The 26,693-nt window shown below is 41.8% G+C and overlaps 1 protein-coding gene across 2 annotated transcripts in view; it reads right to left on the bottom strand.

Annotated features, from left to right (window-relative positions):
* Window positions 1–26,262, bottom strand: part of LOC148831671 (transcription initiation factor TFIID subunit 4-like) — a 68,935-nt gene extending 42,673 nt beyond the window's left edge. Inside the window, exons 1-11 of one of the 2 annotated variants that reach the window (XM_088919231.1) lie at window positions 26,213–26,262; window positions 24,783–25,689; window positions 22,501–22,643; window positions 22,018–22,128; window positions 21,390–21,542; window positions 18,922–19,044; window positions 17,858–17,947; window positions 17,404–17,553; window positions 12,358–12,496; window positions 7,223–7,328; window positions 6,749–6,918 (exon numbers count right to left, since the gene is read on the bottom strand). In XM_088919231.1, the coding sequence (XP_088775357.1) occupies window positions 6,749–6,918; window positions 7,223–7,328; window positions 12,358–12,496; window positions 17,404–17,553; window positions 17,858–17,947; window positions 18,922–19,044; window positions 21,390–21,542; window positions 22,018–22,128; window positions 22,501–22,643; window positions 24,783–25,650 (2,053 nt within the window). In that variant the 5' untranslated portion in view covers window positions 25,651–25,689; window positions 26,213–26,262. The remainder of the gene's footprint in view (window positions 1–6,748; window positions 6,919–7,222; window positions 7,329–12,357; window positions 12,497–17,403; window positions 17,554–17,857; window positions 17,948–18,921; window positions 19,045–21,389; window positions 21,543–22,017; window positions 22,129–22,500; window positions 22,644–24,782; window positions 25,690–26,212) is intronic. The other variant, XM_088919232.1, reaches the window with a different exon arrangement.
* Window positions 26,263–26,693: the final 431 nt, after the last annotated feature.

Below are 26,693 nucleotides of genomic sequence, written 5' to 3'. Positions count from 1 at the left end.
GTTAGATAACGGCGTGTAATCTGTCACTATTGCATTGCCATCAATGATCACCAGCTGTGTCCTTTGAGAAAATAATGCTTCTCCAGATGCACAGAGCTACCAAACCAGAACCACCATAGTGCTGGTCACAATGGTACTGGTGCACATGGTCAGCTATAGCTGTGCTGTAAGATGTATACATGTCAGTGAAGAAGTTATCCCAGCAATAAAACTGATATAGTATGTAGTGAAAAGGTACAGCCTCCTAAAATTTTACAGGGGTAAGACATATCTGACTTTTACCTAGTCCTCAGCAAGTCCTGATATCAGATTGGGGGTGGAGCGGTGGCACTGTGGCTAAGGATCTGTGCCTGTGGCTAGAAGGTTGCTGGTTCAAATACCGCGGCCAGCAGAGGAATCCTACTCCGTTGGGCCCCTGAGCAAGCCCCTTAACCCCATTGGCTTCAGGGGTGCTGTACAATGGCTGACGCTGCACTCTAACCCTAAGCTTCTCTCCCCGTCTGTGTGTCTGTGTCTCATGGAGAGCAAGCTGGGGTATGCGAAAAGACGAATTCCTAATGTAAGAAATTGTATATGGCTAATAAAGTGATCTTATCTAGATAAAACTAACCTCATTTGACATGTAATACAAAAATTATACCGCTATTACTTGTTCAAAAAATAATTAACCAACATTCATTATCTTTGTGTGAAAAAGTAAGTGCAAAACATACCATCTCAATTAAAAGAGTATATAGAATCAGGTGCAAATCATTAGTCGATCATTATGAAGCAATTTCCACCTGTATATAAAATCAGAAACTGCTTGGTCTTAAGCACTCAGGTTTGGGGTAACACATCATACCCAGATCAAAAGTAATCCGTCACAGTAAAGAAATAATTGTCACTGCTTATCAGTCCGGGAAGGGTTACAAAGGCATTTCCAAACAATATGAAGTCCATCATTCCCGGGGAGAAAGAATCTGCAAATGGAGAAAATTTAAAACCGCAGGAGTGGCCATCCTACCAAATTCATTCCAAGATCTGACCATGTGGCGCTCCTAGAAATCTCAAAGAGCCCCAAGGGTACATCCAGGGATCCTCAGGCCTCTGTAGTAAACTTCAGAGTTCGCAAGTCCACCACTAGGAAACGACTGAATAAAATGTGTTCCAAGAAGAACACTGTTGCATGACTTTCACAGAACAGCATCCGAGTGATCAACAAGACTTCTGGAACAATGTGCTCTAGACAGATGTAAACCAAACAATGCCTCTGACCAGAGCCATCAAGCAGGCTGGTGGTGGGCTGATGGATTGGGCCTGCTTTGCTCCCTCAGTACCTGGACACCTTGCTCTCACTTAGCCCACCATGAATTCCACACCGTTCAAGAGTATTCGAGAGGAAAACGCGAGACCATCTGTCCGACGGCTAAAGTGGATCATGCAACAGGACAATGAGCCGCTCCGTTATAGATTTGCTCGTGTATTCTGGATCAGAAAGAAGAAAGTCAGGATTTGGGAAGGGCCAAGTCACAGCTCAGATCTAAATCCCATAGAGATCTGTGACAGGACCTAAACGAAAGCCTTCAAACATCGCAGAGTTGAAGTATTTCTGTAAGGAAGAGTGGACCAGAATTCCTTCCAGGGGATGTGAGAGATTGACCAAGTCTTACAGGGAATGTTTAATTCAAGTTATTGCTGTTAAAGGGGCTGTCACAAGCTAATGAATCAAGCGGTGCACTTATTCACCACAAGTACTGAATCCACCACTACAGACATGTTTTGAGGAAATTAAAATTAAATCCACAAATATAGTCATAGGTACAGACAATTTAAAATATTCACAATCTCCTCCAAATGAAGTAAATGCTTATTCAGATATTTTTAGAATACAAATATTCAACTTTAAATGATTCACATAATCTGACAAACTGACCATGAAGAAGGTTACTTTTGCCTTTTTGTTGAAGGAGCTTTCAAAACCAATCAGGAATGAAATGGTAGAGAACACAGACCACTGAACTCAAAGGGATAAGTAACTTCTTCTGATGTCTATCAACAAGAAGTGGAATATGCATCACACATCATGCCATTTTTCAAGCTAAGCAGCCATGCAAGCAGGAAAATAAAATAAATAATAATAATTCCTTGCATTAATTTAGTGCTGGTCATCCCAAAGGATCACAGACTGCTTTCAGAATGGTTAGGGCAGTCCTTGAGAAGCTAAAAGTGAATTTGAAAGATTTGCAAAGTTCTAGATCTGAGCTGCCAGTCACTGTTCACATACAGTATCGACAACATCCCAGTCCCCACACACAGCTGGCCAGCATGGGTGAGTGGCAAGAAAGACACCACTCCTGCAAAAGTCACCTTAAATCTCATGAGACGTACTGCAGACACATGACAGGAGGCGTTATGGTCGGAAGAGAAAAAATTAACTTCCTGGTTTAAAGGCACAGTGTCTTGCTGTGTTGGTGCTGCACCAGATGCATCATCTAGAGTATGTCAAGCATGGTGGTGGCAGATCACATCACGCGGAAGCTTCTCATTGACGGGGACTAAGATATTTGTCAGGAATAAGGAAAACAAATGCACCAAATGAAATGGTGTAAAGTACAGTGAATCCTACAGCCTGCTTGACCGACACAATCTAAATGTGAGCTGAAAATTTGCACCGGAAACTGACAATGACCTGAAGCACAACTCCACAGCCACGTTGCAGTGGTCTGAGAAGAATAGGGTCAATGTCCTTGAAAGTTACAAAGGACAGGTCCTGCCTTGAAACCAATTTTTTGACGATTTTAGCCTTTGTACTAATCTCTAGGGAACTTCTCAGACCTAGAGCCATTATCCCAAGAACAGGGACAACTGCAGTGTCCCACTGTGCAAAAGCTGGCTGAGATCTATCCACAAGTACTGGCAGCAGTAATTGCTGCAAAAGGTGCTTCCACCAAATAATTAGTTATTGGCAGCGGCTGAATACTTTTGCAAGGTACTGTATACATTTAAAAAAATAAGTGAGTGCTTATAGCATAATTCACAAATTGTAAAGGTAATTTATAATACTACTGTGAATATTTAAACTTTAAAGAAAATGTTATATCAAGAAAAGGGATTGAATTTCGGTATGATCTCAATAACATTTATACCAAGTAAAGCCTGTGTAATAGAAGAATCATAACAATCTTAGTAAAATCAAACAATTTATAAACAGTTTCATCATGCTCTTTTAAATTTTCACATCCATTATAGCACTTATAAAAAGCACCCAACAGCCATTTTGTTTGTCAGTGCTTGAGAGAAACTGCTGAAAGTTGTACAGTTTAATTCTTACACTTTCCAGTATATTGGCAACATATTTTAAAGTAATATATTTGTGCCATTGCAGAAAGTTGCAAATGTACTGAATATGCAGATACCACAATTTAATAATTAAAAGTTTACATCGTAACAATAACAACTCAAAGAAGGCTGTAGCTTAAGATATTTATACAGTACTGCTGGGTGCCAATTTCACTTTCATTTGAATTTTTAGATTTGCAAAGCTGCCAAATTATTCCTTGCCTCTAAATACTGGTAACAACTTTACTGACATTTTACAACTGGTAATTAAAAGTGTGATCAAATAACAAAACAACTCACTGACGTATTTCATCTTCACTTTATTCCCTCATATTTGTCAAATTTTTCATACTTTTATTAATGCTTCATCTCCTTTCTTACAGGAGTCCTGATGCAATATTTGTGAAGGTCAGATAAGGATATTGATATAATTCTTGTATAATAAGGCGTGAATTATTTTCCCTACTCCTACATATTACTTTACTTACGTTCCCTGCTGGCTAAGCCTTAAGCCTTACTTTCTACCTGTCATGTGCTTCATTGTGTTCTAATTTCTTCGGAAGGAGTTAAAAGTGCACCCGTTATCCGTTACATATTTATAGATCTCTCATCAGCCTTTCACACAACCCAACCACACTTTAAACAGATTACTCTTCCATTTTTATATTGTAAGTTGGATTCTGGACTTTTTGGCCAACAGATGAGAGGCAGTGAGGTGAATGGTTTTATATCCGAGCAGCTTTGTTCTTCCACCAGGTCTCCTGGGGGCTGTGTGCTGCCCCCATCCTGGACATTCTTTACACAGACAGCTGCAGAAGCCCCCTGGGGGGCAGACACATCATTACGTTTGCTGATGTAGATGTAGACACTGACCATGGGCCTGTGTCATTTTGCCGAATGGTGTAAAAACTTCATCCTTCCCCTTAATGTGTTGAAAACCAAAGATCAGTTCAGTGACTATAGAAAGCAACCACTAACTGCAAAATCAACTGTCTTTGAAGAACAAGAAATTGAAACTGTCAACAGATTACAAGCTAACCTTTGAAAAAATGTGTACGCTGTAAGCAAGAAGACCAACAGCTGTAACTAACAGCTATTGTTCTTCCTGGGAAAACTGCTCTTTTAATGCATGTCGTACAACGATGACTTTATTCTATGGAACTTTTACCAAATCTGTTCCAACATTCACAGAGGTAGCCTGGCTTAGTAACCTTCACACACGCAATAAAAACAGACCGAACAGAACCGTGAAGACAGCCAGCAAAGCTGTCAGTGCACAACAGCGACAGGTGACAGAAATCTATACCAAACAAATAGTGCAGAAGGCCAATATAATCACTGACTGTCATGACTGCCCCCTGTGCAGTGAATTTGAGCTCCTTCCATCAGACAACTCAGCTTTAAATTAAATAGAACTAAGTTATCCTTTATTCCCTATGACTATTAATCTGTTTAATTTGGACAAGTGATTGTATAGTAACGCAGTTGTCAGCATGGCTGCCTCACATGGCTGGGCTCAACTCCAGACCTGGGGTGCTGTCTGTCTGGAGTTTGCATGTTCTCCCTACTTTTCCACCTGGTGCTCTGGTTTCCTTCCACAGTCCAAAGACACGAAGGCAAGTTAATTCACTTCTGGGATAACTGGCCCTGGTGTGAGTGCGTGTGGCTGTGTGTCCTGCGATGGACTGGGACAGACAGGACCCGGCTCCTCTGCCAGAGCCTGAACTGGAAGAAACTGTTAGAAAATGGGTGGATGGAGGGTTGGTACTTTATCTTATTTACTCATCATGCATGTATCTTATGCATCCATCTCACATACCAATAACCCAATTCCTTTGTTTTTGTTTTAATTGTAAAGATCACTTAAGCAGCTAACTTGTTCTCACATCTTATTTATGCATGTTTTATGCATGGGTTCACATTGTGCTAAAATGTACTGTATTAGGTCTTTTACCTGCTTGCAAAGCAAATTTCTATCTCTGGGTACAGGATATATTATTTAATGTATTTTGGAGTTATGGATATGGATTAAGAGCTGCTGCATCACCTGCAAATCTATATCTAGTAGCACAACTACACATGAACCCTCTGGCCACGATCATCCAGAGAGAATCGTGTGTATCCAGCAGTCTCATTTAATGCACCTCTTACAGAAAGGGCCCTGCCATTTACTGTACATCTGCAAAACAGGCAGAAGACGGCTGACAGTTTCAGGAACATGTCAAAGCAGCAAGGTTCTCTTCAAGCCCATAGTTTCCTATTACACCTCTGCCAGCCACAATCACACTGACCTTGCAGCCTGCGTCCTTTTACAGGAGCTCCACAGCTCTTATCCCAGAAAGACACCAGATGCCAAGATTATCTGTAGGTCTGCATCTCGACTTCCACAATCTCTCGGGGATGGAAGAATTTCTCCATAGCTTCTCCATTCATCTGCACATTTCCAGTTTTCACACGGCTTCCTCAATTTTCCATTCGCCTGGACACTTTCTCTCCTGCTTTCTCATTCCCTGCCCTTTGTCCTCTCTCCATTTTATAAACCTGCAACACTTCACTCTTACCTTCACATCTGAAGAAGGCTCTAAAGGGGAAATGAAGATTTGTTTTCTATTTTACAGCATGGAATTAACCTCTACTTTTTCTCTGGTGTCACTGACAGCATCAAACCATATTAAAATTTATCTAAAATGTAATGCAAAATATAACATTTTAAAATGGCATTAAAAGTGCCAGACATGAGACACTTCTTCATATTGTGAGTTTTAGTTTTTGCATGGAATAAAAATAAATTCCCAGCTAACTGCTTAATAATCTAAAAGAAACTTACTACTGTCAGCAAGAGCAACAATCAGTAACAAAGTCACATCATGTCCTTGTCAGTGCAAATTTTCTTTATCCCTAGGCTACTAGTTAGTTCTGAAATCTGATATTCAACTCACAACCTGTATTTCAAATTCAGACTACTTCCATGAAGGGGAAAATAACGTCTGCACATGGAAATTTCTTCCAGCATGCTGTTCACTAATACTCCCGATGCAATATTTTTGAAGGTCAGATAAGAGCAATTTTCTCTCTTTAAAGACAAAAGCCTATCAGTTTTTATTTTGTGTTTAATTTATTTCTTTGTTACTTACTGAGTGTTGCTGCTGAGATTGTTTATGCGGAAACAAAAACAAACTTAATAGCAAGCAGGTTTTGATGATTATCAGTACTACCAAAGCCGTAATTTACAACCGAGTGAAAAAATATTACGTTTTTGAAGCACCAGGCAGTTGGATTAAAAGAAAATAGAAACTGGAAATAGCAGAAGATCAATAAACCTACAACAAGACAAATAAGTGTATAAATATAATTATAAAATGGAAACAATTCACAAATCACCTTGGACATCAGATGAGTTAAAAATAGTAAGTAAATGAAAAATTACCAGTTTCCAAAATCCTCTTCTGTAGGATAGCCGTTAGCAGAAAGGGCTCATCCCTGCAGGATCTTATAATCGATCCCACAAGCTCGGAATTGGTCGCTAAGATACGAGCGTTTTCCTCACTGAGGTTGACGCCAGCCATTGAAGCCACATCATTAATGTCATCTTCATCCCTGAGAAGAGAAACCGATAGAGCAGCTTGAGCAACACTTCAGACCTCGGGACGACAACGGGTTAAGGGCTGTTCGGTCACATTTTGTGAAATGTGAATCTTTAATCTATCTCCCTGGGGCAGAACACGGAAACAGTACAGCATGACACTATTTTGGCTCACCAGCAAATTCTTTTTTCCCCCAAATTTTCCAATTATACTGTAATTGGAAAGCTAATTCTAAACGGGTTAAGTAATTCCTGTGCCTTTTAAAAGGGGGGGATGACCAAGCTGCTGAACTTACTAATGTGGCGCTCAAGAGATACCTGAAAGTGGCCGAGCTGTTCTCCTTGAAGCTGGTTTTCTGGACAAGGGAGGTTTGCACATTGATGATATTCGGTTTCTGAAATAAGGCCTGTTTTACAACAGTACCTGCAGATAACCAAAAAAAATAAATAAATAAGGTGCCCAGGAACGGAATCAGAGCAGACAGCTATAGAACTTTGAGGCACAAGTAAAACATGGGAAACCACACAGATAAAAAAAAATGGAACAACCTGCAGCCTTCCCCCCCAATAGCTCAAACATGTATTGTTTTATTAGAAAAAACAAACTAAAGTGCACAAATGTGTACATTAAACCACAAAGAGTTCCAATTAGTAGAACGAAAGCTACAGCAGTTCACAGATAAGCAGACCTGACTAAAAGTCACAGAAAATTAACAGTGTGTATATTTTGAAGATAAAAAGCAATCAACTTCAGTATTCATAACAGCTCTAGCAATAAAGGAAGACAATGCAGGAAGAGTCATGTGCAAATTGCTACTGTGGGCTTTCAGTGAAATTCTGGCTTATTATTTTGCTTAAGACATTCTAATTTGTACCTCATGTGCCTGACAACATGCCAACTTCACAGGAACAGGATTATTTTACCTATGAGGTCTTAATAGATTCATGTATTAAAATGAGAATATTGCTTTATAAAAAAGTTAATCATTATTCCCATAGTCACCCAGGAAGAAAGAATGCCTGAAGACATGCTTGTGACCCCCCAAGTACAGAATTATACATCCATTGGCAGCCTCCAGCATCAGAGCATATTTGCTTGCAGAAAACATATCCTCCAGAGTTTCTCTCTCAGAACTGACCTCCAGAACAGCGATTATTTTATACATTAATGACTAGATGCATAATACGATTTGAGCAATTCACTCTGTCCTGAGGCAGATGAGGACCGATAATAAGGCATCAGACTCCCACAAGCACTTCTAATAACACTGAGAAGCTGATCAAAAATGAATTTCTTTCCCACTGATAGCAAGCAAATTCAGATAACCTCTGCCTCAAAGAGGATTACCTAACCCCAGTGTGACTCTGTAAATTTCTGAATGGCTTATTTTGGATTACTTTAATACAGTCCACCCTCTCAACAGTGCACGTATAAACTCATCTCAATAACTTAACCAGTTACAAATGGCACCAAACAAAGGTTACTGAAGTAATAATAACCTTTTAAATCATTATATAGCAAGTTACAAGTTATTGTTTAATTTTAATTAATTGTATTTTATTTAAATTCCTAATGGATGCGTCAGGTTTCTTAAGTAGCTTAGCGTTCCAGATTACTGAATAAAAGAATGAATGGGACGGTTATTGTACAAGACCTTTAATCAACAGCCTATGAAAGACCTGACTATCATGCGTTCACCTCGGAAAGACAGAAACAGCAAAGTTTTACTAATGCAAAGATTCCAGCATTAAATATAGGACTTGTAAATATCCACTCAACCTTTTTAATTAGATTTACTGTTCCTATCGTACCATTCCCGGAATTAAACTACAAATTACATCACTTAATTTAAAAATGAATCTCTTGAGAAATGAAATCTCAGAGGTAGTGACATTACAAGCCTTGTATCATCCCTAATGCATTAGTCTGTTATGCTTTAGATATCCTTGCGCAAGGAAATGTTTATGTTTTGGAGTAATTATTTTATCATTGTTGGAACTACATGTCCGATTTTTAAATGATTCTACTTTTGTATGCATCCACTATATGTTTATTGGGCACAAACTGTGTTTAACGTAGAACACTTTGTTATAGTTATTTTTCCTTTACAGATCCATCCATTTTTTTATCACTTTGTCCAATTTAGAGTTACGTTATGGGGGAGCTGGAGTTCTTCCCAGCAAGCAGTGGGCGCAAGGCAGGTTACTCTGTGGATGGAACGCCAGTCCATCACACAGGGCCATGTAGGTTTGGATTTTTTTTTCCCTTAATAATAAAAACCTTCATTTAAAAACTGCATTTTGTGTTTACTTGTGTTATCTTTGTCTAATATTTCAATTTGTTTGATGATCTGAAACATTTCAGTGTGACAAACATGCAAAAAAAATAAGAAATCAGGAAGGGGGCAAACACTTTTTCACATCACTGTATATATAAATACATGCAACACGCCAGGGCCAATTTTCTTAGAAACCAGTTAACCTACCAGTATGTCACTGGGCTGTGGGAGGAAACCAGATCATCAAATGAAACCCACGCAGACACAGGGACAATATCCGAACCCCACACAGATTGTGCTCTAGGTCCAGAACTGAACCCAGGGTCCCAGCACTGTGAGTTGGCAATAATAACCACTGAGTCACTGTACAACCCTTCCTTCAAAAATGTTTAAAAAAAATAAATCTGCTTTATTTCACATTTATATCCATCTCTGGTCACCCTTAAGATTAAGGGCAGAGTTAATAGTAGACAAGCGTTAGTCTTAATTCTAACATTAGAGGATGAAGACGAATCGGTCACGTGACTAAGAGCAGCAGCATGGTCCTGAGAGGGCTGTGCTTCAGGGCTGAAGTCGTTAACAAAAACTCTGTTCAAATTGGAGTGAAAGTAAAAGCTAGGATTACATGTAGGCGTCACAAAACTGCCCCTCAGCCTATAGTGACCTTTCTCCATGTGACTTATGCTGGCCTTGTCACATGACTTCCTGGTGTTTGTAGGGCCTGGCACTAGCCTGACGTGTCTCCTTTCTCCACCGATATACTCTCTAACTCCCGCAGCTCTCACACCGATCCCCCTCCAGGAAAGAAGAGACCCTTTCCTTCTCCCAATCCTGCCACCTTCTTCTCTTACAACTCATTACCTTTCCCCCACCAAAGATGTTATGTCTTACCCACATAGGACTCTCTTCACTGTCAATCAGGAGTGCTCTCTTAATCTTTTACACGTTTGTCTTCCCTTGGAAAACCTTCTACCCTATGCAGAGCAGTACTCTAGCATCTAGCCCCCTTTCTCACAAAAAATAGCTCTCAAATGTTACAATAATATAACTTTCTGAAAATATTTCCTTTCACTCGTGAGAAGGCTCACTTGCCTCTTGCAAACAGCACTTCTCTCCTTCAGTCTGCCCTGATCCAGCAAGTCACTCCAGTTCTTCAGCAATGCATGTCTTCACCACTGGTCCTGGGGAGTGAGCTAGCATGCAGCCCACCTGTCCAATACCCATGATGCCCCACAGTGTGGCATCCTTTTCTGTACCTTCGCAAGTACATTAGCCAGCTCTACAAAGAGCCTCCATCTATGGAGCACTAACTCTCTCTCTCTTCAGAGCTGATCCTGTTTGGCCAGGACACCTCTCCATACCAATCCCCTAACTCGGCAGCTGGTGGCTGGAGATACCAAGCAAGTTGATTCCTGAAGCAATTCTGCACATCACTTTCAATCAGGGTTCAGGAGCAGATCTGGTGCTAGATGTCACCCTTCATCAGTACTAAAACTTAATGTAACATCAAAAACTGTAAATGATTGTAAAAGTTCTCTCTTGACTACCTGCACTTTCATTATTCATTAGGGACGTACTCATGATTAAGTTACATGCACAGAATGAATGGTAAACAACTGACAGGACTATACTTTTGTATTAGTGGGTATTAATTAAAAGGGACAATGAAAAAGAAACTGAGAACATCAGTCATGGGTGTTCAATAAGCAGGAACATATAGGTTGAGGATTTTACAATAGCAGTACTTGCTCTCCAAGCTGTGGCAATTAAAGAAAGATGTGGTCTAATGTGCCTATTATTACTCCCCAACTCAAATGTCAGATGAATCACACATGGCCGACTCCATAGCACCGTATCTTGACGGGTCCCCTCCCAAGTGTACACTGCAAATGATGTAAGACACCAGTGAATGATTAGGAAGCTGCCCAATATTGAAATGCAGATAGAATCTGAAGATATACAGCGACTGTTAGACTCGTGCGCAGGTAAGTGCTCCCAATGCACCACATCTCGAGCTTAGAAGACCAATGAATCTTCTAAGCAGTTCAGCCCACACCCTCAACAACACAGTCAGGCAGGATGCTGGTGCCACCAGCACGTAGTTAACAGCACCTACCTTGTTTCCAGCAGGGTATTTCACCCAGCTTCAGCAGCGATTCGGTGCTCAGTTCTCACAAGTTATATTCTCGACTTGGTGCTTATGTCTCTGCGTTTTGTTTACTCCTCTAGTTCTGACTACCTGCCTGCTGCCTCGACCCTGGATCTCCCACATGCTTGGCTACTGTCTTTCAATCCATTTATGCTGACATAATACAATACCTGGATCTTGCCAATGTGTTACAGCAGAAACAGGATGTTGATTTGCAGTTAAAGGTGCTTCCTTCATGCTAGCGTTGATGGGTGAGTATAGATAGTAATGGATCCAGGGATGGGCTGTGGTCACCCTGGTTCATATTCTTTCTGGGAACCAACTCAGTTATGGTCTCTCTGGCGCATCAGTATGACAACCACTTGGACAACTTCATCAAGGTTATCAAAGCAGCTATGAATACCAATATAGACCGGGCTTTTAAAATCACAGAACCATGTTGAGGCTCTGGAAACATAATTGAAAGGCTGTGGGTTCAAATCCCAGATGGAGCGCTGCTGTTGTACCTTTGAGCCCAGGTACTTCATTAAAACTGCCTCAGTAAAATGCTCCATTGTATAAATGGGTACCAAGTCATCAAGGGCCAACAGACACAAAGAATGACTCATTTTAGTGGGGACCGCTGAGAGTTGATTCACTAAAACTCATGTTTATAAAATCAAGTAAAAATCAATGTTAGGAGAAACCGTTTTCAATTAAAGCCTATGGCAAATTAATATAATTTGACCGCTCTTCTTCAGTTTTGAGGTGATTAACACTTTGGCAGGGTTAATCAAAAGCCATCAATGCAAACACTACTAAACAACCATTTCAGATCTGATACCCATAACGCAACAGAAAAAAATCTTCCGTATGTAATCGGATGAACGCAATTGTAATTCTTATCCATAATAAAGCAATCACATATAAGGGCTGGGGCCTGCCTTTTACCCTCGAGACACCTTTATGAAGTACAGCATTGGCCCTTTAAAGACTTTTGGATGGTAGAGCTTTTTAGAAAACCAAAGTGCTTTTATTTCACTTACCTGTTTGTTGCAAACTTGTCTGAAATGCTGCAGTCAAAGGAGGCTTCTGAAGAACTCTAGTTTGAAGAAGTGCAGCTGACTGTGGTTGTACAGTGGCAAATGGTTGCTTTATCACAACCCCTCTAGTTTGCTGGAGCACCTGGAACACAAAATTGAAGCAGAAAAAAGCTTCAAAGCACCGCCTTGGCATGGAAAATTATTAATTTCTATCAGCACCAATTAACAAGCATTTTAACAACATATTAACAACTCAAAATTAACTGAAGACATACCATCCACAAAAAGATGACAAAAGCAAAAAACAAATTGCTGATTTCCGACTTAAAAAAAAGGAATATGCATATCATTGCAGTGTGAAAATTGACAAAGTGATATAGTATGTTACTAAACAATCAAATCTCAAAAGAAAAATGTTTTACTGCGCATTTCCTGAAAATGATAAATGGTGAGGCATACAGTACATATCATTTAGAAATCCAAATGACTGCAGTGCTACTCAAATGGTCATTAGTCACCTTTCATAAAAATCCAAATCCAATCAAAACTAGCACCGATATAAATGAAAATAACACAACAAATAACCAATACCTTCAAACAACATAACACAAAACTGAACTAAGACAAACCTGTGAAAATACAAAACATGCAAGTTCTACTAGTGCAATTTTAAGCACAGTTTTCTTCCATCCCGTCACATTAAAAAGGTCTTTCACTACTGTTTTCTCTATCAGTCAGAACTGAGCTGTCACATAGTTAGCAAGTGGGTTATTATTAATGAAGTTTCAAGCTCATCCATCTTGGCCATAACTGTGAAAAGTTGACAAACACAGAATGACTCCCCTCCCCCCCGCCGAAAACCATACTGCTGACAAACTAAAGTCATAGCTGTCACTTAGTCCCAAAATCCTGCCTTCAGGAGAGGACTCTAAATTAAGCTTTTTACATTCACCATTATGTCTTTCTTAAGAGAGCTGGAAGACCTAGAGGCAGTGCCCCACTCTAATATACAGTACTAGTTTTCAAAGAGCTCCAGATTAAAGCCACTGAAGTTTCAACTGGTTTAAATCCAGTTGCCAGTTAAGAATCACCCCCCCTTGTAATTCTGAATGAGCAGCTATAGTCTGGGGGGAAAACGGAGAAAGCATCTAATTGGACTGAAATCAAGCTGGACCAAAAAGGTTCACAGTCCTATTTTGAAAGTGGTGGCATAGAAATCCTAAAAAAAAAATAACTGAAGGCAATCAAGCTAAACACTGAGAACATGCCATTTACTTTTTCAAGGAATTTTATCAATTTAAAGATTATGGCTCTGTTGTATACCTAATTTCCTAAATTTCTACTTTTCCTGGTAGTCTTGTACTAATTTCACATGCCTAGCTGGTATATGTCTTATATTTATGTGCATGTCTCGATCTCAGCATTGTTTCAAGGTCTCATCACGCATGACCAGATGGATCCTCACTGCAGATTCTAGGGGCTGAAAACTTAAAACTTTATATTGGTACTCATCTTTCAGGTTCTGGACAAACACAGAACCTCAAAATACTCAAAAAGCCTCAGAAGCTTGTCAAAAAACATTCAATGGAAATACCAGCTTCTGCCTCATTTATCTTACAACTATACATCATTAAGGTACCTACGTAGGGCTGTTGCGATTGCCTAATGATATCAGCAGTATTCTTGGATAATCTTCAGCAGAATTATACTTGAACTTTTCTGTCCAAATCGCTGAAATGGAGACTATAACCATGTACCTCAAACATTAATTGTTGGACTTCAGTAGCTGACTACCTTTCTTGATCAGGAATTTAACTACAGGCTCAACTGCCAATTGAGTGTGATTTTCCGTAATTTCTGGGTTTTAGGGTACTAACCTCACTCCACAAGCTACCTTCCAGCCAAGGAGATCTGGAAATGTTATTCAGTGCAAAGTCTTAAAGTAATAGTTACTATGATTAATTTACATGCATTGTTCTATGACCTTAAGCCACTCCAGTGCTGCTTTGAAACTGTTTTTAATTAACTATTCAGGGAACAACACAGTAGCATAGTGGTCAGCATTGCTGCTTTGTAGCTCTGGAGCCTTGGGTTCTGTTCCTGGGGTGCTGTCTGTGTGGAGTTTGCATGTTCTACCTGGGTTTTCTCCAGGTGCTCCTATTTCCTGCCACAGTCCAAAGACATGCTGGTGGGTTAATTGGCTTCTAGGAAAACTGGCCCTGGTGTGAGTGTGTGTGGCTGTGTCTGCCCTGCAGTGGACTGGCGTCCCTTCTAGGGTGTGTCCTGCCTTGCACTCACTGCATGCTGGAATAGGATCCCGCTCCTCTGAGATGCTGTACTGGGTAAAGTGGTTGGAAAACAGACAGATAAATGCATTTGGAATGCAAGAAAGCAGCCTCCTATTCTTTGTACGATGGATATGGTGAACATTTACAGTATACGCGAAGGAAAAAGATATAAGGAAAGTGAGGGCAGAGTTTAACAATGCAAAAAAACATCAGGTTGTGGACCAATGAAATTTGGTTCACATACAAATACAGTTGCTGGCACACTTGATACGGCACGCTCCGGTGTGTTCGCGAAGAACTGCAGTTGTTTGAATAGATCGTATATGTATATGCATACATGGACACAAGCCCCTTGATTTTAACAGTAATTAACAAGGTGCGATAGAACAATAACTAAGTAACAGAAAATTCAATGCAGTGCATAAATGAGTGAATTGATGTGTTCCATTATTGGGAATAATCCCAGATTAGTGGAAATCTAAAAGATTAATGAGAGGAACGTTGTATAAATGAATTAGATTTTGCCCAGGGCCAGCTAAGTAAATTAAGACAAATATCTTAGAAAGCCTAACTAAAATTAAAGTAGCTGAGCTTATTACACTATACCATACTGTATGTAAAGCATTTCTGGAAAATGGTATTGGAATATGCTTAGAAAAAAATAATTTAAACAAATGCAACACAAACTTGTCCTGGAGAGCAACAACCTATACGATCCTATAATATATCCATTTGTAATCTCTTGGCACGCTTTTGAACAGGTGATCTGTTCATGTAAATAATGTAGCTATCACCCAAGATAAAATATCAAGTCCTCTAACTTCTCAAGGACTACAGCTGTCCATTTCCACATTAACTCACGAAAGTGATCAAAACTCAGCAGGTCCAAGCTGTTACAAACTGAGAACTTAAGGGTGACCTATGAGACCTCCACAGATTCCTTTACAGCAACAAGATTACAGTAGTTTTGAACAATCACATCTCCGCAATAATTCTTACAAAGACAACTTTCTGTGTACTTAAATTATCTGTAATATTAGTAGCAAACATGTACTTTTGTAGCTATTACTAAGCTGAATTTACATTTATTATTGGCCTAACATTCCCTTTGCATACCTAAAATGGATAAAATACAAACTCTTGGTAATCTTGCAGATGAACTGAAATGAATAAATTCCTTTAAACTGCCTTCATGATATTTCCTTGATCCTGGTGTGTGCCTCCAAACTTTCTCACAGGCTCTATATTTTGGAGTACAAAGCCAAATCCACGTTTAATACTCCAGATATGATCTACCTAGGGAACTGTACACTTTCCACAACCACTAAAGTTCCTTGCTCCTTCCTATGAGCCAGTGTTCTGAGCATAAATTTAAAGCGGTCAATTCCACTCTAGTTTTGAACCACTGATTCAGGGACAGAGCCAATCCTGCACTCCAAATTGACAAAGTTAATAAGGCTTGACTACTCTAACTCACTGAAACATTTAAAAGACAGCATCTGCTGAAGCAAGTGTGATCTTTCCCAAATGAACAAGTTACTGGCTTCTCCAAGTACTTCTCAATATCAATTAAAACGCGCTACATCAGCTCTGAACCAGACACTGGAGTTAAGGTCCCATATGGTTGCAGGCCTCAAATAAAACTCTGAACTCAAAGATAAAGTAAGAGAAATATTACAGAGCTTTTTCTTGTGAATATCAGAAACATATTGCAAACTTCTGGACAGAGAAAATAATTACAAAATCTACTTAAAATGACTTCTAAACATTCATTTTACAGGGGCTTTGGTACAAATACTCACAAAATGCTAAATTGACTTTAAACATCAGCACTGAGGATTTACTCCTCTCCATTCTGTGCAGCAAATATGGAATCTGAATTGAAGAGCCCACCACTCAATTCTAAACCGCAACATCTGCTGTAATATTCTTACAAGTTACCTGCCTGGATATGGATACTGGTCATGCAAATGTTCCACACAATAAATTAGTTAAATCCTCTTTCCTCGAAGCTGACTGCTAGAGTCAATCTAGCCGTGTTCAAATTCAGATCTCTGTAAAGAAATATAACCTGACCCGTCAGGTTAACGACAAGCACAGCTGAGAGAGGTTGCTTCACCAAGCAGCCCATGTGCCACATATCCAGGAGGAAAGGAAGTGCAGAACACAAGCAATTAAAAAGGCAAGACACAGACAGTTTTATAGCAGGATCAAGTAATAGGTTTATTCCATGCTGAAAAAAAAGAAGAAAGAGAACACAACGTTTCGGCCGTGGAGCCTTCTTCAGGTGCCTTCTTCACACCTGAAGAAGGCTCCATGGCCGAAACGTTGTGTATTCTTTCTTCTTTTTTTTCAGCATGGAATAAACCTATTACTTGTTCCTTTGCAGCCTACGCATGCTGACGCAGCTACCCACCTTTATAGCAGGATTGTTTCTTTATCTAGGCCTTTCTTCCTCCTGTCCCCAGAGTTTCGCAGCGAGCCTCACTTGGCCTACCCTGAGACTGTGTGTGGCTTGCGAGCCACAGTCTAGACATCACTACCCACACCACTGTCCTCTCATTGCGGGCGTGCCACACGATTTTGCGTGAATGCTTAGAGCTGCATAAATGCAGATGCAACACTTTTTGGTTTCCTGACCGAATCAACAAAGTATTTTTTTTAAAAAAAAGCCTCGGGCTAGCCCCAAGGCAAGCTCCTAGAGCCAGATGGAGCTGCAGGCTGGATTCACGGGGGCTGCTCAGGCTGAAGACGTGCTCACCAGCGGGGCAGGCTTGGCGGGCGGCGCGGGAGCCGGTTTCACCGCCACTGCCGGGGGAGTGACGCTCGCCGCCTCCGGCTTCTGCTGCTCGCACTGCTGGATGAAGAGCTGCGAGCTGGGCGTCAGCTGGCGCAGGGCTGGCACACTTCGCTGGAGGAGGAGGAGGAGGAGGAGGAAACAGAATCACAGGGGACAGCTCAGAACAGTGGGTCAAAACAGCTCTGGCTCATTCACGCTGAAAACCACAAGACCCTCAGCAGCCCCAAAAAAGTTCACCGATAACCGATTACTCGGTTACAGAGGATATTGGAAACCTTTTTAGACTTTTCATGTTATGACTTAAATGACATGCTTTGGGTTTTTGATCACCACTCATTTTCTTTAAAATCAGGAACTTGAATTAATCGTGTTGCACTTCAAGGTTTCGAGGGGGGAGGGGGAGGGGAGACCATACCTTGAGAAAAGGCACTAGATATCCCTGGGGAGAAGACTTCAGCTCAGTGTAGAGTCGTTCTGTGAACTCCTCCGGCTCAATTTTCCCATCCTGACAAAACAGAGCATGTTAAAGCACTGGCCACGCGGCGAGACAGGGTGGACTTTTCTGCTTTGGCAGCTCGTTCCAGTCTTGGGTGCACAGCTCCCGCCCTGGAGAGGCGCGTCCGAGCAATATCATTCTACCCAAGCCCTCACAGTGGTGCTAGAAAGTTTGTGAACCCTTTAGGATTTTCTGAATTTCTGCATACATTTGACCTAAAACGTGATCAGATCTTCATCCAAGTCATAAAAATAGATAAAGAGAACCCAATGAAACAAATAACACACAAAAGGATATACTTTTTCCATTCATTTATTGATCAAAATGTTCCAACATTAAATGTCTTTGTCAGAAAAGGTATGTGAACCTATGCTTTCAGTAACCAGTGTGACCCCCTTGAGCAGCAAAGATGTCAACCAAACGCTTACGGTAACGGTTGATCAGTCCTGCACTTCGGCTTGGAGGAATTTTAGCCCATTCTTGCTTATAGAACTGCTTCACCTCAGTGATGTTGGTGGGCTTTCTTGCATGAACTCCCCGATTCAGGTCCTGCCACAACATTTCTGTTGGATTGAGGTCTGGACTTTGACTATTTCTATGACTTGGATGAAGATCTGATCACATTTTAGGTCAAATTTATGCAGAAATACAGACAATTCTAAAAGGTTCACAAACTTTCTAGCACCACTGTATCTACCTAACTGATCTGATCACTGTATTAATTGGAGATTTAATGAGTGATACAAGACCTGCATGACTGTGTCCCTCAAAGGACTGGTGCCGTGCACCCACGAGACACTAATAAGGGTAGGACAGTGAAATACAAACACCTACAGGCACTTTTATCCACACATGTTGCACTTTAAAAAATAAATTTCAGAACACTGTATAGCAAAAAAAAAAACTTCTACAATTCAACTAAAAAAAAAAAATCACTATTCAGAGTCAGGGCTGGTAAGAGCATGTTAAATTATTCATGTTACCAGCAGATCTTTCACCAGCTCCTTGACATTCTGTGCCATTTCTGCAGAGCGAGCTCCACCGGAAGACAGCTTAATTAAGGTCACAAGAAAGTTCTTGCACTTCTTCACATTTTCCAGAGTCTCCTAGGAAGGGGAAAAAAAAATGCTCATGCACATCTCAAATAACTGAAAACAAAACTAAAGCATTGTTTAGTTTTATTAGAGGCACCAAACGCTTCAGTCATATACTACATCACCACAATGCTTTGGCACAATCCGTTCTTTAATTGTTCTAATTAAATCATTTACACAACTAAGGCACTGTTCTATCAAAGAGCTGCACTGGATTAGACTGGAATCGGAGCTGTATAAAACCAAACCTAAATGCCGAACATTTGTGCCAACTGCATTTTTATTAAAAATCCACAGAACACAGGCATTGAATATTATTCCTAAAGCATGTAGCACACATTTGTACATCATTTAATATTTGTTGCTACAAGAAAGTACGATTAGAGAAATTAAGTTGCCACCAAAATCTGTTTTGCAGCTTTCTTGCAGTATGGGTAACCATGCACGTCTCCGGAAATACAAAAACAATGCAAAGGGATAATGAAAGAGCAGCTTTTCCAAGATACTGCTGTACCAAGACCTCATTTCTGCACTCTTGTGCCCACAGGTACGTAGAGAGATAATGAATGTCTGGTAACTGGCTACATGTTCTTTGAGTCAAATCCAGGGTCTTCTTATGTAACTCTAATACCCTAAAGCTAAATACTGAAACCTCAGGTTAAAGGGGAAGAGAATAGCTTACAAATGTTGGAAAAAAAGCATTAAGATAAAGAAAACTATTTGGGAAATCTTAATGTGAAGGCTGATAAATGTCCACTACAATCTACCGTCACAACTGTGTTAACAGACTATACATCAGATCTTCTTACCATCTCTCCTTGACACACCCTTTTACTACTATACAACCTGTGCACTTCAAAATATGCAGGAAACCATTCAAATGAGAACTCAAAGATGAGAGTAGCAGATTAACATTGTCTGGCTTGAGCTGTAAATGTGTTGGAAGCATGAAGGATTTTAATGGATGAAGATTTCTGAAAATAGTGAGAACAGTCAAGGGGCTTCTAGTTACATCTTCTGGCAGTGACTAAAAACTTCCTTCTCAATCCGAAGTCTTTTTCACATGAGGTTCAAAGAGTATTGCTAGCAGAGTGTGGATCCAAGTTGAAAGAATAGAAAGAAATGCATTTCAGCTGTGATGTCAGCTTCTTCCAGTGTGGATGTCCATTAAGTAGACTATTTCACCGTGAAATATTGCACAGTTAATCTACAAAGTTACGCCAGGCAGCACTATAAGAAAGTAGTAGTAGTTCAAAAATTAAGATACTCAAACATTTTAGCAGAATAGATATTCTAGCATTTAGAACATAAGGGGCCCTCATAACAATACAAGCTGTCATTTAACCTGCTCATAAAATACCATGGTAATAATAAAAATAATAATAATAATTATTATTATTATTATTAATAATAATAAAAATAATAATTGCTTACACACACATATATATATATAGTGCTTTTCTGGACACTCCACTCAAAGCGCTTTACAAGTCATGGGGATCCCCTCCACCACCAGCAGTGTGCAGCATCCACCTGGATGATGCACCAGTCCGCTCCCCACACACCAGCTCTCAGTGTGGAGGAGACCAAAGTGATAAAGCCAGTTCAGAGATGTGGATTATTAGGAGGCCATGACTGGTAAGGGCCAGTGGGAAATTTGTCCAGGATGCCGGAGTAACACCCCTATTCTTTTCGAGAAACACCCTGGGATTTTAAATGACTACAGAGAGTCAGGACCTCATTTACATCTCACCCGAAGGACGGCACCTTTTTACAGTATAGGGTCCCCATCACTATACTGGGGCATTAGGACCCCCACAGACTGCAGGGTGAGCAGCCCTACTGGCCCCACTAACACCACTTCCAGCAGCATCAAAGCTTTCCCAGGAGGACTCCCCTCCAGGTACTGACCAGGCTCACACTTGCTTAGCTTCAGTGGGCTGCCAGTTGTGAGTTTCAGGGTGATATGGCTGATAGTTTCAGGGTGATATGGTGATATGATAAATTTAAAATCTCAGTCCATTTCAAACTTAATATAACAAGGTAAAAGTAATTAACTGCTCTAGTTAATAAAGACATGACACAGAATCTTTCCAGTTGTTCCATTGTAAGGACCCCTCCACTATCCCACACTGGCAGAGCCTCACTGAGTCCCTGGTGCGTCTCAGCAGCTTCGATCCCGACAGCCACCACTGTGGACGCTCTGCTCTGCCAGGTGAAACCTAGGACTTGCTGACGAGCTTATAGGATTATCTGTGGCCTCAACAATTTCCACTAACAAAGAGAAAAGGGATAAACAGAGGGAAACTAACATGGTTAAAAGCACGTCTAAAAATAAAACACTGAAGAAGCCTTACAGCTGAAAAGGTGCTCTGTGCGGCTGGGGTGGGTTTGGACAGCTCTGCTTTGAAAGCCGTGGTCACAGGGACAGCCGGTGGGGCAGGCGGCGTGGGTGCTGTGGGCCTTATTGCCTGAACCGATGTAACAGCAGCAGCGGTGCCCCCTGTCGACTGAGACAGATGGAGGGAGAGTGTGAAAACAAAGCATTCAGCAGTTTTGCAAGATGAAGAAATCCTAGGGTTTACTGGTGCTGTTGGTAAAAGCTAAACCTGTATTTACAGCACCTTGTAATCTCTGCTGCTTTTATTAAAAGGACTGAAATGACTTTATATTTTAGCCTCACATCCATTTCAAAACACTACGAGCAATATGTCCTCTTGAAACAATGGAAAAATAAATTTTCTTCTGCAGAACACTGCACTCCAGCCTGGAATGGAAAGAGATGAAGGGAAAAAAAAAACATTCAGAAAGGCTTTCAACCTGTAGCCGATTGAAACAGCCTTATCAGAAAAGTGCATAAACTTTTGGATACAACAAAAAGTAAGGAGGTAGAGATTAGCTTTCACTTGACATACGGTGAACTGGAACAGTAACTGAAGTTTTATTTGTACAATGTAAACACAATAGAAAAAGCTATACTCCTACCTTTATGAGTGGAATCCTCTGTAAGGAGGTCACTGCAGCCCCACTGTGCTGAGGCTGGGCTTTGGCTACAGACGCAGTCTCTGGCTTTCTGATGATCGCCGTTACAGTGGTCTGCTCAAATACAAACGTTAGGAAAATACAATCATTTCAGATGGTTACTCATTGTACCCTTGGTCAAGAACAATAAGGATCTTGTTTTCAGAACGTGGTCATAGTAGAAATCAGAGCATAAATCATCAAGACTGACAACTGCAAATGATTCAAAGTGGAAGAAACATAAGGGTCAATTTCAGTCACCCTTTATGACTAAGGCATTGGAGGGGATTAGAAAGTAGGAAGAAAACTGTGATGGATAAACAACTGTAAGGGTAGAGAGGTTTACACAAGTACATCTACATAAAGTGTCCTGGGTGGCCTTTTCTGCATGACTAGCCGTGCAGTGTAACCCCAGGGTAGGGGCTAGCAGCTGTAGCTGACACACACCTGAGTCGCAGGTGCCCTGGCGGTGGTAGAGCTGGTTGAGGCCGCTGTCCTGGGGAGCCCCAGCCCCTGTGCTTGAGCTTGGGCCAAGGCCTGTTGAGATACCAGCATGAGCTGCCCACCATCGCTTCTGATGAGAACCATCCCTGCGCAAAGAAACACAGAACACCAAGGGACGCCATAGTGCACTCACTCCGACTGTTCACGGGAAAGACTGCAATTTTTAATTTGGGTCCATCTTTTTCTTAATCGTGACCAGAGTCTCAGGAAAAGCCAAGTAAGGCCAAGTCACTAAGGAAAGATATTGGAAATATGTATAACACTTGGATAAGGATATTTTTTTTTAAATTATTTTGTTCCATGGATTGTTCCGATGGTCCTGGATTCAGTTCATATTTGAGTGGGATCACAAGTCTGGAGTACTGCAATGTACACTGCTGTCTAAAGTCTTTGCACATCTCAGAGACGATCAGGAGTTACAAGACATGTACAGGTAGCAGACAAGAGCATGGAAACACCAAAGTAAAGTCACTTCACAGGGCGCTGGGTCTCTACGTGTGGCCAGTCCGGCCTCTATGCACTCAGACAGAATCTATCAGTGTGTAGAATTGTACAGGAGGGATGCAGCACCATTCACCCATGAACAAGTTAATGATCGTGCCGTAGATGACAGAGGAGTAAAACCCTGTCTCAGCTGTTGTTCTAGAATATCCCACGATTGTTCATTTGGGTATATCAGGGAAGTGAACGGTTGGGGCATATCTTTAACATCAGCATCATGCGTCTTGCTCATCAAACCCCTGGGTGACCACACGTCCTGTGAATGGGAGCACTGTTATCCTGGAAGACAGTTCTCCCAGCGGGAAGAGATAATCACCCCGTGATCATTATTAGCAATCAACCTGGCTTCTAAGACAAGGAGTGCACCCAACCTATGACAGCAAAATGTGCCCCAGAACATTACAGAACCACCAGAACCCTTTACCACCGGAACCAAACCCTCAGGGCTAGAGCATACCTTAGGGTAGCAGAACACATGCTCATATCCATTTGTCAAGAACAAGTGAAGAACGACCATATTGCATTTCTTCACTACTTGACAGTCCATTAGCTGTGCTCTTTGCACCACTGAGCTCACAAACGTGGACTGCAAGGTGTGTTGAGTGCTTTGTGTTCCGAGATCTTGGTCTTTGATTTAATGATATCACAATCCCACAACCCTGAAGCATGTGCTTCTGCCCGCTGTTTCCCCTTGCTGATCACAACACCATGGAAATCCGAGGGAAAGACATCAGCTTGGATGCCAATGCTCACGAAACACCAGCAAGGTGAGCGGTCTTGGTCACTGGAACTCCTGCCAAACTCACCCCAACAATCACCTCTCTTTCAAAGATACTGAGGTCTCCTCTTGCAGCCATGACAGTCAGAATTATAGACAACCAGGTCTACGCAAGTTGGCCTGTTACTCACTTAATAAACATGACCCACACCTCTGTGGAAAGTCTTGCTTGCAATACATTTGGTGTCCCTCTTACTGAGGTGTTTCTGTTTTATTTTGTCCACTACCTGCATGACATGAGCATCAACCATTTTCTCAATGCCTCATTAGTGTTGTCTTCACAAGCAATATCAAGACAACACATGAAAGAGCAGTCAATATGAAGTGCTGGCAGCTTATTTTGATGTCTTCCTTTTCCATTAACAGTCATTTCACATTCTGCACATAGCCAGAAAGAGAATACTAAGGAACAAGTACTGAAAGGAACCTTTACCTGTTCCTTTGCAGCCTACACATGCCGACAGCTCCATACTTAAACTTCTTCAATATAATACTAATACTACTTTTTATTCTACAAGATCTTTCTTTATTCATTTACAGTATATTAAAGTGGCTAAAATCTCAGTTACAATCAGAGAACTGTTTTTATTTTGCATGAGTATAGCAGCATACAAAAATGTTACTTTTGCACAGCACCGCACATCTTGCAGGTATATAAATCACAAAAACTATATGAATACCTCCACTGGATAAATTAGCAACAATACAAAGGCTTCAACTATTTTCTGTAAAGTAGGGAAAAACTGAAATGACAGTTTGCAAATCCAGGAAACATTCATGTATAGGGGAAAATAATGTCAAAGGACACCTAACAAAGTTAATAACAACATTGGAAGACAAACACGATCTTATTTAGACCAAAGCTACGATCATAGTGGTTTGTTTATCCAAGGGGCAGCCCTGTGCTCTGGACCATGTGCAAGCCTGTGAAGAAAGTTGCTCCTACCTTGAGGGATCTGGAAATTGGCAGGCAGCTGGACAGTCGTGGTCTGTGGAGTCCAAGGTGCTCCATTGGCCTTCGGTGTAGCTGCTGCCCCTTTCCCTGGTGTCTGAGTGAAGGTGACAAGCCTGCTCACTTTCGAGGCAGGCGCCCCAGAGGTCACCGCGGGTAGTCCGGGGCGAGGCGCAGGCGCCCCAGAAGTCACCGCGGGCAGTCCGGGGCGAGGCGCAGGCGCCAAACTGAGGGTCACCCTGGCCTGGCTTGGGGGGCTGACCGTAAACACGGGCTGGTTGCTTATACTTGCCACTGCAGAGCTGCCTTGAATTATTTTAGTGCTTATGACAGCCGGTGAGCTCATGACAAGCTGGCTCGCACCTAGCGCTGTCTTGGATGCTGTGCTGCTGAGAGGTGCTTGCACAGCTGCAGAAGGATTTAAAATATTCAGAGTTACCTGGCTAGCGGACTTTTGTGCAGGGGCCGAGTGCACTACAGAGGCAACAGGTGTAGGCTTGACCGCAGGCTGTGCTGTATTGGTGCTGGCGGCAAGAGTCTGGCTAGGGTTCAAATAACTTGTGACAGGCTCTGCCTCTGCAGGAGCTGATGCAGCAGCTACATGCCCATTCAAAACTCCTCGGACATCAGCAGCACTCCCTAAGCCAGCAGCATCTGGAGTCATCTGGTTCGCCTGCACGAGCCCAGCTTTGAACCCTCTGACATTAACGTTTCCATTCGACTGACACGAAGCTTCATTCCCTGAGATGCTAGGCGTCACGTCGCTGTCACCCTGACTTGTTTGGCGTACTTCCGCTTGGATCTTTGTTATTTCCAAGTGGTTGACTGTCACATCCGAGGTTGTCATCTTCTCGTTTTTCATTTGCTGAAGTAACAAGAAATCCGTTTACTCGTGTGATTACTAAATTAAAAAAAAAACAGATACAAACGAAGATCATGAACACATCTTACGTCATCACAACAAGTGAAGTGATAAAAGTACATTTCAGTATAAATGCGCATCCTAAACTCAGGTAATGGGCCGGAGTAAAAACAATTCTGGAAACGAACTACGCCACATGGCTTAGGAAATTGTTTCGACTACAATGACTTGTCATAGAAAGTTAATATCCCTTATCTCGGGACAGTTCCGCGTTATACCACGACGTACAGTAGCGTCTGCCCTCTAGAATATAGTGAGTAAGACCAATACTGCTAGTCTGTCCAGGTCCAGTATATGGAGGAACGATTTACATGTAAATGTAGTCTGGTACTCTGCGAGCTAGCCCCTCAAAACACATGGTCATGGGAGCAACCGGTAGGTCTCAAGACCACATGACTTGACACGCTAAGCTAGATCTGAGCCCACTCGGCCGCTAGTCACGAGAAGAAACCGGAGAGTGATAGAGCAGAAGCCCACGCCGTCACAGTCGATCAAACTTTACCTCCCGAAACCGCCCGTCCGCCACTGCCCACCCGCTGCCGGCACGGCCATGTTTATATACTGTAGCCATGTGGGAGCTGCGCAGACGCGCCGGCCCGCGGGCCCGCGCCGCGACTCCCCCGGGGGGGTCCGAGGAGCCGGGCGCGCTGATTGGCTGCCCGGGCGCGCGGCAGCGCGCGGAGCCGCGTCCCGCTGGCCGGCGGGCACGCGCCCGGCCCAGGCCGCGCGCTGGCGTGCTGGCCAGGTGGAGGTGTGCGCTCGCTGTGCTCGCCGTGCATCGCGTCTGACTTCACCTTAACAGGAAGCCGGCGGGACCCTGTTTCATTTTCAATATTGTTTTGCGAGACTCAAAAGGGCTGTTCAACGCTGAAGTTTATCTTGAAATTGGGAGCGTGTCGTGATTGTAGTCCGAAAGTCTTAAATTACTCACCTAAACTTGATTATTCGACAAAAAACCTTTTGTTTCATTATATAGTGGAGAT

The sequence above is a fragment of the Atractosteus spatula genome, chromosome 6 (genome assembly GCF_055471065.1).
Source record: "Atractosteus spatula isolate fAtrSpa1 chromosome 6, fAtrSpa1.hap1, whole genome shotgun sequence".
In the NCBI taxonomy this organism is placed as follows: domain Eukaryota; kingdom Metazoa; phylum Chordata; class Actinopteri; order Semionotiformes; family Lepisosteidae; genus Atractosteus; species Atractosteus spatula.
This window is presented reverse-complemented; position numbering and strand designations above follow the sequence as displayed.